Here is a 12281-nt window from a genome sequence, read left to right on the forward strand (position 1 = left end):
TCTCTTACCCTCGCAGGACTGCTGTCCACTCTTAAGGCTGTAGCCTGCAGTACACATACAGGTTCTGGTGGTAGAGGAGGTGGGCAGGCACAGCTGGGAACAGTCTCCATTGTTATTACTGCACAGGTTGATGCCTGGGACAACAGGGGAAAAATACAGACAAACAATGAAAAATCACAAAAAACTCCATCTTGTTTCTCATTCATTAACTCGCGGAGTTTCGACCTGGTAAGTCGGAAAGCGGGACATCGTAGGTGTGACAACAGTGCGACGTCCTACCTGTACCTATCTGCAGGCTCTCGTTGTATATTCTCATGTGCATCATAGGAGAGGTGTTGTTACGTAGCACCTTCCAGTTCCCGCCATCACTTTTATCACACGTCCCTATCTGGTCTGTCCCCTGGTCTGCCCACCACAGCTTGTCACCTAGACACACAGCATAGATATTCAGTACCACAGCACACAAATGGTTTAAAATGGTGTTTCACACCACGTTGCAGAGTTTTCCTGATTCCATATTTTTCCTGACGGCAGAAACAAATGTGATTGGTTAAGTTTAGACAAGAAAGGTGACTGCTTAAACTTAGGCAGATAATGTTAATGGACAATAAAGATTTTTCGGATTCAAACTGCATTTAATTCCAGACTCAACATAGACACAATAGACAAACGAATTACACAAAAAAAACTATCATTCCACAGATAACACTAACACAGCAGCGAACCCAGAGTGCAAAGCAGATTATAAAGACATCATTTCAGCCAAGCATAGCTTGTTTCTGCCTTACCCATGATGGCCAGAGCGGACGCCTTGGTCAGCCTGCCTGGTTTGACCCCGTCCAGGACCTCCAGGCCTGAGCCGTCCATCTGACAGCGGCTGATGGTGCCGTTCCCTGAGCTGACCCAGTACAGCTGCTCACTGTCGTAGTCTATAGACAGGCCTATAGGATATAGTTAGCACAACACGATCCCAGTCAGACCTCTCTCGTTCACTCACACAGTCTATGTCATAGTCTTCAGACAGGTCTGAAGGGGACAAATAGGACAGATAACACTACATGGTTAGACTCCCTCCCTCTGTGCCGTAGTCTACAGAAAGGCCTGGCAGGGACAGAAAGGGGACATATAACTACACCCACATTCTCTGACGGTTCCAAAGTATTTTCTGTAGTTAGAAAAAGGTACTTTGACCATTGAAGACCATAACACTGAAACCATTAAAACTGATGCAGCCTAATGGTTTGCTTGTTCATCAGGAAAGGCCTAACAGTAACTAATCCAGACCTATTCTGAAGGGAACAAACTGTACTCAACGGGGTCGTTTCTTGGACACAGGTTAAGAGAAACTGGCAAACTGAATTGTTTTCATGGAGGACTTGAATTGTGAGGGTGACCCCCCAATTTATTTTCATTATGAGCTAAATCTATTGGTTGTCGACACAAAATTGTGAAGGAAATGTTGTGATCTATTTAATAAGCACAGGAGACCAGCAAAATGGATAAAGTAGTGAGGCGGTATAGCAGCAACAGCAGCATCTAGTGGTCAAACACGGTACTGTCACATTAACTTATGGTAAACAATGCAAGCGACTTCAATGACTAATTTCTCTGAACAGGGCAGGAAAAAACATCACATTGTATGGAGGAGAAACAATACTCACACACTCACTCACGCTCGCACACTCTGACTCTCACTTTTTTCCCACTTGCTCAGCATTGTTGTACACTACAGTGTTAGTGTTCACCCACTCACCCACAGGGCCCTTTTGATTGGTGAAGAGCATGGTACGGTTGCTGCCATCCATGTTGGCCATACTGATGTTGTCCCCATCAGTCCAGTACATCTTTCTGCAGAAGGACAAACACATGACATGTTATTACACGTTAAGCTTGGTTTGACGGTCACTGAAATCACCGTGACAACATCAACGTTCTTTTGCTGTCGTCGTGTTATTCGAAAACTCCATTCCTACTCCAGTGTGTGTGTGTGTGTGTGTGTGTACTCACCCCAGTATAGGGTGCAGGACCAGACAGTGGGGTTTGTCAAGGCCCTGGATAATAGCGTTCTTAAAGGATCCGTCCAGTCTGGCCACGTTGATCTGCTTCTTATTGGCATCATAGCTGGTCCAGAACAGGTTCCTAGACACCCAGTCTACTGCCAGACCATGGGCGTTGGGCAGGTCTGAAGAAAACCAAGCACACATACAGGCAAATTTAACTAAACCACTAACTACAGGTAACTGCCAAAATGAAGGAAACACTTGAGTAAATGAGGGATACAAAGCACATTGAAAGCAGATGCTTCCACACAGGTGTGGTTCCTGAGTTAATTAAGCAGTTAACATCCCATCATGCTTAGGGTCGTGTATAAAAATGCCCAGTCGTCCATTATTTTGGCTAACATGGCTAGAAGAAGAGATCTCAGTGTGTGTGTGTGTGTGTGTGTGTGTGTGTGTGTGTGGTGTCAGTCACCAGATCTAAACCCAATTGAACACTTATGGGAGATTCTGGAGCGGTGCTTGAGACAGCGTTTTCCACCACCATCAACAAAACATCAAACTATGGAATTTCTTGTGTGAGAATGGTGTCGCATCCCTCCAATAGAGTTCCAGACACTTGTAGAATCTATGCCAAGGTGCATTGAAGCTGTTCTGGTTCGTAGTGGCCCAATGACCTATTAAGACACCGTTGGTGTTTGCTTTATTTTGGCAGTTACCGAAAAATTCAATAAAACAAATGATTTGGTCACAAATCAGCCTAGTGGATTCCAAAGCAGCCTGCCTTAAAAAGGAGCAAACGTCGCACATCCGGGCACTACAAAAAAAAAGGAGTATTTGAAAGAGCGGTCATCCTACCAGCAGACACCACGGTCTCCACTCCGGTGCCGTTGATGAAGGCTCTCTTGATGGTCTGGGTTCGGACGTCTGACCAGTAGATCCGGTGCTCCACGGCGTCATAGTCCACCACGGTCACGTTGTCTATGTCTGGCACGGTGAAGGAGATGATGTAGTTATAGTAGGGGTTGTCTATGTCCACTCCCCTGATCTCTATCTGACGGGCATACAGCAGGAACTGGCGAGACTCTGGAGAGAGAGAATGGAAGAGACAAGGGGGGGGTACAGGGGAAGGGTTACTATCCAGAAACTACAAAAGGCAGTATGAGCATATCAAAGAGCGGCTGAACTAAAAACCGAGCTATTCTCATTAGTAAGACAATCGTCCGATTGGGTGTTTCTAAATTACAGATTGGTCACCATTCAGCCCTCTGAGTGTGTGTGTGTGTGTGTGTGTGTGTGTGTGTGTGTGTGTGTGTGTGTGTGTGTGTGTGTGTGTGTGTGTGTGTTCCTACCTTTGCAGGTGCGTTTGTCAGCCTGCAGCTTCATAAGGTGAGGACAGGCACAGGAGAATGTCTGGTTGTAGCTGATCAGACACAGGTGAGAACACTGGCTCTGCTCATCAGAGGTGGCACAAGGGTTAGGAGCTGAGGGAGAGAGAGGACCAAGACATGTTTGAATAAAGAGACCTGGTCCACTGCGGCAATGATCCATCGACTCGATTCTATTCAATTTCGACCAAGGCAACAATTTTTTTTTTTTAAAGGTATTATTTGATTCAATTACTAAAACACTTCCATCACAGAGCATTGCGCTGGAGACTGAGTGAAGGGAGCGGTCGGCAGATAGGGATGGAGTATTAGAGGGAGCAGAGGACAGAGCGAGACACGGATAGGGATTGAGTCAGACATCGTCAGGCATGGTTTGTTTCCCCCATCGGTGTCAGAGGGACTGGGGGAAGCTGTCAATCAACTGGCCAGTGAGACCTCAGCTCCGTATTCCTTCGCCTCAGATCAGGGCCCCTGTATCCAGAAAGCATCTCAGAGTAAGAGTGCTGATCTAGAATCTGCCCGTATAATATTATTCACTATGACCTAAAAAAAAAAGGAAACTGATCCAGGATCAGCACTCTGAATTGCTTTGTGGATACGAGCCCAGTTCTCTCCATCTGTTAAACACTGTGTGATCAGCTCAGGGCACAGTCTATTAACCCCTGACTGACTAAAAGTCTGGGAACTCCTACAGTATAGTAGGCCACTGATCACTATATAGGGGCGGCAGGTAGCCTAGTGGTTAGAGCGTTGGGCAAGTAACCGAAAGGTTGCTGGATCGAATCCCCGAGCTGACAAGGTAAAAATCTGTCGTTCTGCCCCTGAACAAGGCAGTTAACCAACCCACTGTTCCTAGGCCGTCATTGTAAATAAGAATTTGTTGTTAACTGACTTGCATAGTTAAATAAAGGTAAAATACATTTTAAAAAATATACGTGGAGAACAAATCACATCTTATAGTGTATGACGCCATATGACTGGATATCCAGGCTACTATAGAGCACGTCACAACAACATAGAATAAGTTAGTTACACAAATCAAAATCAACACAAAACGTGTCTTCAAGACGAGCCATCCCTTTACCACCAGATACTTTAAACTGTACATGGAGTATGTCTCGCCGTGTAGTCGGTCTGTCACGCCACGTGACACGTTCAACAAGTCATCTAAAGTCCTGTATGTCCAGTCTGAAAAGCCAAATACTGCAGCGGGGGGCCTTTATGATCCACAGTGTGTGTGTGTCTACAAGGTGTTAGAAACCATGCTACGTCTCGTAGAACATGGAGGCAACGCAACACACAACAGACAGTAGTGACGGTTAGCCGTCCCAGAGGATTGATGTGTTTGGGTTCAGGAGGTCTGGAGCGTACCTCTCTGCAGTCCTGCCCTTTCGTTTGACACTGTCCAGTTAGCAGTGAGAGACAGCTGGGAAGTGTGGGGTGGCGTGCATGTGTCCGCATTTATGATTTGTGTGTGTGTCACCTACCTTGGGGCTGTCTGGAGGGATGGTACACCTGCAGGTCGAAGGGTTGTGTGTTGGTGCGTTGGACCACGGTTACGTTGTTGCCGGTCCACTTGTTGGCCTTGGCCAGAGTGTTGGTCCTCCAGTCCGTCCAGTACACCTCTCCTCCGTACATGGTGACAGCAAAGGGGTGGGACAGGTACTCATGACCCCTCAGCACCTCGATCAGACCAGAGCCGTCATACAGAGCAGAGTAGATGGCATCAGACCTGGGGGAGAGAGCGTCTGGGTGAGTGTGTGTGTGTGTGTGTGTGGGTGGGTGTGCGCGGTAAGGAGAGCAACAGTACCTGGCGTCGATCCATACAATGCGTCTCTCCATGTAGTCTACAGTCAGTCCGTTGGGCCAGCCACCGCTGCCAGTCTCTCTGTGGATAGTCCTCCTGCCCTCACCGCTCATAGATGCTGCCTCTATCCTGGGCAGACTGGCATCCCAGTCCGTCCAGAACAGAATACTGACAACAGAGGAAGACAACAAGAACAAAAGGGAGAGGGAGACAAATGCATGAATATCCAGCAGTAGTCATTCACACAGTGTCTTTTTTACAGTTCTATACAGAAGTTATATCAGAGTACCATTGCTTGTATATGATCTACTATTTCCAGTTCTATAGTATCTGTGGTATGGTATATGTCACTGTGGTGGTTCAATGGATTCATTCTCACCCGTCTCGGGGGTCCAGGGCGATGGCCCGGGGGTGCTCCACCTCTCCAGCCAGTAGCGTGGTCCTCATGGTTCCGTCCAGCTTGGCCACCTCGATCTGGTCCAGGTTACTCTCCACCCAGTAGATGTTCCCTGCTATCCAGTCCACGGCCAGACCCTCTGGAGTGGCCAGCCCATACTGGATCACTACCTCGAAAGTGGTCAGAGCTGGGAGGAGGACGGTGGTCAGAGGGAGAGAGCGAGAGGGTAAGGGATGGGAGATGGCTGGGTAAAGGCCTTGCATGGGAAATTCTAGATTTGTTTGACATTCCCATCACTGACCTCAACACACAGATAAAAGCCAGTAAGACGGAAATTGAAGAAAATAACCGGACAGGTCAAACTCCTCTCTTATAAAGGACGTGACAGAAATGGGACACAGTGGACCAAGCTGTATTAAAATGTCTTTGCAAAACGGGGCAATATTTGCCGGCGCAATACAATATGTCTGTCTAGCTCATGGCAAAAGACAGGAGTTACAGACTAACTCTACCCAGCGGCGCACACGCTGTAACAAACCGCTGACAAACTGAGCGGACTGTTTGCAATTCATTCTCTGTGGAATCAGAATCAGTCAGTGGCATGGCACGCACTGCTTACCACTGTGGGATTTCTAGCAGCACTTTGCTAACAAATCGCAGAATGAAGGTGGTGAATTCTGGGAAACTTTTGAGAGAAAACCCACAGCACGCACACGCAGACACACACAGTTCCCGGAAAAACCTGGCACCCCAATAAAAGCTACGCAGTAATGGTGTACTGCTGATGATTCTGTGGAGTCCTTCACATGGCCTTCCAACAGTCATTAGATTACAGCATTAGAGGGAGAGGGCCTCTTCACAGATCGGTTGTTGTTATACTGCTGGAACCACAGTTGGCTTTGCCTGGGGAGGGTGGGGAGGCTGTGTGTGTAGGGAGGAAACTTTTTGTTGTTGTTGTTGGAGTGTTTGACCCTGTGGCGATAGCAGCGTCGCAATATTTTTTTCCATGGCAAAAATGAAAACACGAAAGCAGACCAAACTCTTTGGTCCTTTTAAAAACCTGCTGTATGGAAAATATTGTGCGCTACAGCTTGGAAAACAAATGTGACCCCGAATACCAACATAATGATGTTTGTTTCCAACATTAGGGCCGTTTTCCTAAAGAAGTTAAATCCGCTCATTTGTTTCCTTTGCCCCGATACTATGGCGATCCTGCTATTGTCCCGGCCCTACAACTAAACACTGAAAGATCTTAAATCAGCAGAAGCTGATTTATGGTGGAGGGAGGGTTGTTTTTAAGAGGGTTAGAGGCGTGGGAGGGGGCCTGGGAACAGGGACTAATGTAATACGCTGGTTCCTACGCTACACCACGGTATGTGTGTCTGTTGCTCTGCCCCAGGGTGGCTGCAGTCACGCAACGGAGCGGTGAGACAAATTTGAAGAGACAAAGCCTTCCGTCGTTCTCTGTGTGTGTGTCCCTGGATTTCTTCTGTGGGATTCTGGGAACACACCCTTGATTGGCCAACAGACCTGGGGTTGGGGGGGGGGGGGGTGGTAGGGGTCTGAGGTTGGGAGGTTGGGACGTTGGGGGGAGAACAAGGGCCAGCTGTGACCTGTCTGGGGGATTTATGCTGGGGACATTAATATACATCTTGACTAGATTTGACAGGCGAGGCTACCATGAGACAAAACTGTTGTACTGAAGTACATTCAGAGAAAGCGCAAAACTTTGTAACTCATTTTTGTTAGTCCTCAGACTAAGAGGAAAGACACTGTAGCCTACATCATGGAAGAGGGTTGTAGGCACGTCAAAGACAGGACCTGCACGGCTAAAATAACACGGGCCTGCCTACAATGCATACTGTAGATAAAAAGGGAATGTCGGCTCACTGTTTTACTCCTCTCAAAACATATTTTAATAAAGCTTTGGTGATTAAGAGTTATTTCCAAGCAGTCTCAGGAGCTAATCCCTTTTATTGACAGTCTAGACTACTTTACGATTGCGTTGGGCAGACAAGAAAAGGGCCTTAATTGAGGGGAGGCTATGCTTGGTTTTTAATCAAATAAAATGAAACGTGGGACAAAAAACAGTTTTTTTATGTTTCGAAATAGGAAGTATACAAGTACAAAACGCACAATAGGCTACTCTTGTTCCATGTTCATATGGGCAGTGTGCGTCACGGCTGGGTAGGCCGAGTTTCCACTGTCAAAATGAATGTCATAACTAACTGGTAAATTGCCAAACCTGGCGTCAGGACTGGAAAATACCTGTGCGGCAGTTTCTACACGAAGCAATTGCTAACTAACGAGTGTTTGACACTAGTGCCGCCTTAACGCCAGCTAGGGGGGAAAAAAAGAGTCCAATGAGTAATAACTTGAATAAATGGAGACGCTCCCTCACCTCCGTTCTCGGACAGTTTCCCACGGTAGATCTTGTCCTCCACCACGTCGGTCCAGTAGAGGGTGTTCTGGCTGAGGTGGAAGTCCAGAGCGATGGTGTTCCTCAGGTTAGGCACCAGCACGCTGAACTCTCCCTTGTGGAGGTCAATACGACGGATCTCATGGCGGTTGGAGAAGATGATGAACGGCTTGAAGGGGTCTGGGGGGGGGGGTAGAGAAATATGGGATATGGAAGAGATAATTTAGGGGCCCTGGAGATTGTCCTTGTTAGGTCACATGGTCTTAATCGTGGTCTCCGTTCTTATGGTAGATATACCCAAAGTGCAATATTTACAGAACGCCATAACTCACACAAACAACCACGGTTTTCATCGGATGGCCAACAAGATTATATATCTATTTTCTACCTCTCTACTACCATAACCCCTCTCTCTAACCTCCTTTCTCCCTCTCCTCTGCTCACCAGTGCTCTTGCAGCTCTCCATATCTGTCTCCAGCTCCCAGCCCTCGTAGCAGGAACACTTGACGCTGCTCTTCTCCTGCTCACACTTCTGGCTGCACTTGAGGTGCTTGGCGCAGAGGTTCATGATGTGGCAGGTCTTGTTGTCGGCGCCCAGCTCCATGCCCAGGGGGCAGGAACACATGAAGCCCTCCCCAGGGATGATGGAGCAGTTGTGGCTGCAGCCTCCGTTGTCTATGGAGCACAGGTCTGTGGAGGGTGGCGAGTAGAGAGGAGAGGAGAGAGAGGGGTAATCATATAGATGTGTGGTTTGAGGCAATTCCTACCTTGACCACGGTGGTGTAGTTATGGGTAGGGAGAGTGGGCGAGTGTGTGTGTTCTTACCACAAAGTTTCTCGTCAGAGCCGTCGGGGCAGTCGTCAGTGCCGTCACACAGCTTCTCAGTGGGCAGACAGATCGAGTCGTTGGTGACACAGACGTGGTGAGACAGCTTACACACCAACGCCTCGCAGTTGTCCTCGTCCGAGTTGTCCTCACAGTCACTGTCCCCGTCACACACCCAGGCCTTGCTGATACAACGAGCTGGGGACAGGTCAAAAGGGTACAGGTCAGAACCGTTGCCACACCGTGGCAACATGAAAAGGGACTCCCCGAAGAAAAATAAAATAAAATCAGGCAAGCTCAACTCCGAATAGAGAAACATAGATTGTGATGGCTGCAATGGCGTGCTGAACTCTGGGAAAAAAACATGGTTGCCTTCTTGTGACTGCTGCTGGGAAATCAATCGTAAGAACTAGAGTAATTCAGTCCGTTTGCGAATGCTGCTGGCCGTGTTAATCCAGACATCTTAATCCCCGGAGCACCAAGGGGTCACCGTGGGTAAAAGCCATCCTCGTTCCCAGAGAGCAGCTTGCTGTCATATTCTGTCACAACAAGCCCCTTTGGGATAACAAGCTCTCTTAAGTGATACATTGTGTTTGACCATGCGTGTCCAAACCGCCCAGACACTGCTGCCATGACTTACTACATGAAGAATACTTGCTCTGAGACATGGCTGTTACTATTATGGCGTCTAGAGGATGTAGGGCAAGAAGACACCAGGACTTCTCGCTGACTAATCTGATGAGGGCAGAAAAAACCCATGGCACACGCACACACCACAGCCTGCCCTACACCGACTTCCTGAACCCTCACTAACTGGTCTGATTAAAACATTTTAAAAAGGCCACCGACTCACTTAGCCAATAGCATAGAGGAAGAGACAGGAAGAGAGAGCGGTTAGCTCCTTTCTCTTGATGGCTGAAACGGCCCACGCAAACTCACCAGAGTTCCTGCAGCTGAACTTGACGGCTGGGTCACACATGTGCGTCACTCCCTCACAGTCGCTCTCGTCACTCAGGTCCATGCAGTCGGTGTCCCCGTCGCAGCGCCAGCGCATGGGGATGCACAGGCCGTCCATGCGACACTGGAACTCATCCACGTGGCAACCACCGGGAGGACGGGTGGCTAGGGAGACACAGGAAGAGAGAGCGGAGTCAGCCAACAGCAGAGGGGTTAGAGTATGGCGAGCGACAAGCGAAGAGACTTCTATTACGGACAAATCCATTCAATAGCAGAGACGGGAAACCGTCGTAACACATCAAATACCTCAACCCAGTTAGCCGTCGACAGGAAAGGTCTGCAGGGTCAGAATGTGTTAAGGCTCCAGATGGGTCTCGGTCGTGAACAAACAATGACAAAGCTGTTCTGTTCTGTTCCCACGGACATCATCGCCTGATGTTAAGGGCGTCATTAAGGAAGAGGAATAATGACATCCCTTCATGGCAAGAGTTGGCATGGAGGAATCAGCAGTTGGCATAGGGGCATAAGGAACAGGCCCAGGACCTTCTAAGTGGAATACAATATGTGAGACAGAGGGGAAAGCAACAGTATTGCTTTTCTTCTCAAACTAATGACTTCCAGAGGGTTTGGCACTGGCACTGGCACTGGCACACACACACACACACACACACACACACACACACACACACACACACACACACACACACACACACACACACACACACACACACACACACACACACACACACACACACACACACACACACACACACACACACACACACACACACACACACACACACACACACACACACACACACACACAGGAGTAGGAATGGAGTTTGGAATAACACGACAACAGCAGAAGAACGTTGATGTCACTGTGATTTCATACTAGGCACAGATCTCTCATTAGGCCAGAAGATCATGCTGGGCTCGATGTTGCATGCTGAACTCAAACAGGCATGCACACACACACACAGACAAACACACCTCTCCCCTGTCACTCCGGGGCAGGACAACTTCTAAGCAATTAACTCCTCTCTTAAAGCCAAACTGAGAGCTGAAGAAAAAGCAGAGTGACAGAGAAAGAGAGTCTGGGAGAGAGAGAGAGAGAATGGGAGAGAGCGAGATAGAGCGAAAGAGGGGCTTTGGAAGCTCTGCCTGGCCTCCACTGATCTCTGCCAAAGCCACACAGCCATTACCAAGTCATTACCAAGCCCCTCAACACCTCACCAGAGAGACTAGTCACCCCCCCACCCCTGACTAAAACTTTGCCTGCTCTTCTTACTCCAGCCATTTCACCTAACTTCACTTTTTCCCCATCACTTAAAGTGAAGGTCGATGTGACCAGCCGTCATTAAACAACCGCACAACTTCAGCCAGCCATACTGAAGGGATCTGCAGCTAACCGCAGAGCATAAACACATCCCTGAGAGCAGCAACATGAAGGATCAGCCGGACGACATTCTACACAATCCAAAACGACAACACGTACACAGCCTGAAATAGGATACAGGCATTTCATGTGGCGATAATATACCAGTATACTAAAAAGAGGACAAATATGGGTATTGAGGACAAATATACTGTATACTCTCCTTCATGTGAAGAACAATGGAAGCTGCAATGCAGACTGCTAGACTCATGCAAACACTATGAGCACAATGTCACTCTCCTGCCAGGTGCTCAATGAAGAAGGAGATGCTCTATAACATCCGTTGGGGTGGTACAGTAGAATAACAATACTAGGAGTTGGACGCTAGTGTCAGCCACAGTGCAGCGCCTCTGGGCCAGTTTAGGGGTCAAGTGGCTTGCTCAAGAGCACAGCGGCAGCACCGGTACCAGAACTCACCCTGGTTGGTACAGTTGGCGTGGGTCTCGTCGCTGTAGTCTCCACAGTCGTTGTCCCCGTCACAGGTCCAGTACTCAGGGATGCAGCGGCCGCTGTTACACTTGAACTGAACACTGGAGCAGGAGTGGCTGCAGCCTGCCTCGTCGCTGTTGTCCCCGCAGTCGTTGTCTGAACACACACAGAGAGAGACAGAGAGACAGAGAGAGAGAGAGACAGAGAGAGAGAGGGAGACAGGTGGAAAGGGCAGGCGCACACACACGCAGAGACGCACAGAGACACACAGGTAACATTTTTTACTAACTTCCATGAATAAGCCATTATAAATGCTTAACCCACTAGAGTCGATTAACAGGCCCATGAAAATCCGTCGGTTTCTGTCGTTATATCCTCCACATCTGCCGATGTCGTACTTCCACATCTAAAGGTGAAAGGTGGCAGAGCTAGAGCGGTGTCTGTCAGACCACGAGACACGCCGAATATGGGTCTTCTCTCCAAAACGTCTGTAGCGTCCGAACGGTGTGACCTACAAAACTATTATGACCCCCTCTATTGAAAAGGGGATGCTCTCACAAATGTCTCCATTTTGCTCTATGGCTCGTCTGAAGTCGGTACCGTCGATGTGACAACTTCTGTTTG

General features: G+C 48.4%; 1 protein-coding gene across 4 annotated transcripts in view; it reads right to left on the reverse strand.

Moving 5' to 3' along the window:
- The window catches only part of LOC139542227 (low-density lipoprotein receptor-related protein 1-like), a 134929-nt gene that overhangs the window by 33468 nt on the left and 89180 nt on the right, over nucleotides 1–12281 (reverse strand). For 2 of the 4 annotated variants that reach the window (XM_071347407.1, XM_071347410.1), the window contains exons 21-35: nucleotides 11646–11813; nucleotides 9773–9955; nucleotides 8834–9031; nucleotides 8453–8698; nucleotides 7991–8188; nucleotides 5572–5776; nucleotides 5196–5360; nucleotides 4873–5117; nucleotides 3350–3481; nucleotides 2856–3083; nucleotides 2008–2182; nucleotides 1754–1848; nucleotides 789–941; nucleotides 286–426; nucleotides 9–134 (exon numbers count right to left, since the gene is read on the reverse strand). In XM_071347407.1, coding sequence (XP_071203508.1) covers nucleotides 9–134; nucleotides 286–426; nucleotides 789–941; nucleotides 1754–1848; nucleotides 2008–2182; nucleotides 2856–3083; nucleotides 3350–3481; nucleotides 4873–5117; nucleotides 5196–5360; nucleotides 5572–5776; nucleotides 7991–8188; nucleotides 8453–8698; nucleotides 8834–9031; nucleotides 9773–9955; nucleotides 11646–11813 — 2658 coding nt within the window. Of the gene's footprint in view, nucleotides 1–8; nucleotides 135–279; nucleotides 427–788; nucleotides 942–1753; nucleotides 1849–2007; nucleotides 2183–2855; nucleotides 3084–3349; nucleotides 3482–4872; nucleotides 5118–5195; nucleotides 5361–5571; nucleotides 5777–7990; nucleotides 8189–8452; nucleotides 8699–8833; nucleotides 9032–9772; nucleotides 9956–11645; nucleotides 11814–12281 lie in introns of all 4 variants that reach the window. The other 2 variants (XM_071347406.1, XM_071347409.1) reach the window with 1 other exon arrangement.

This window comes from Salvelinus alpinus, chromosome 17 (genome assembly GCF_045679555.1).
Source record: "Salvelinus alpinus chromosome 17, SLU_Salpinus.1, whole genome shotgun sequence".
Classification (NCBI taxonomy): Eukaryota; Metazoa; Chordata; class Actinopteri; order Salmoniformes; family Salmonidae; genus Salvelinus; species Salvelinus alpinus.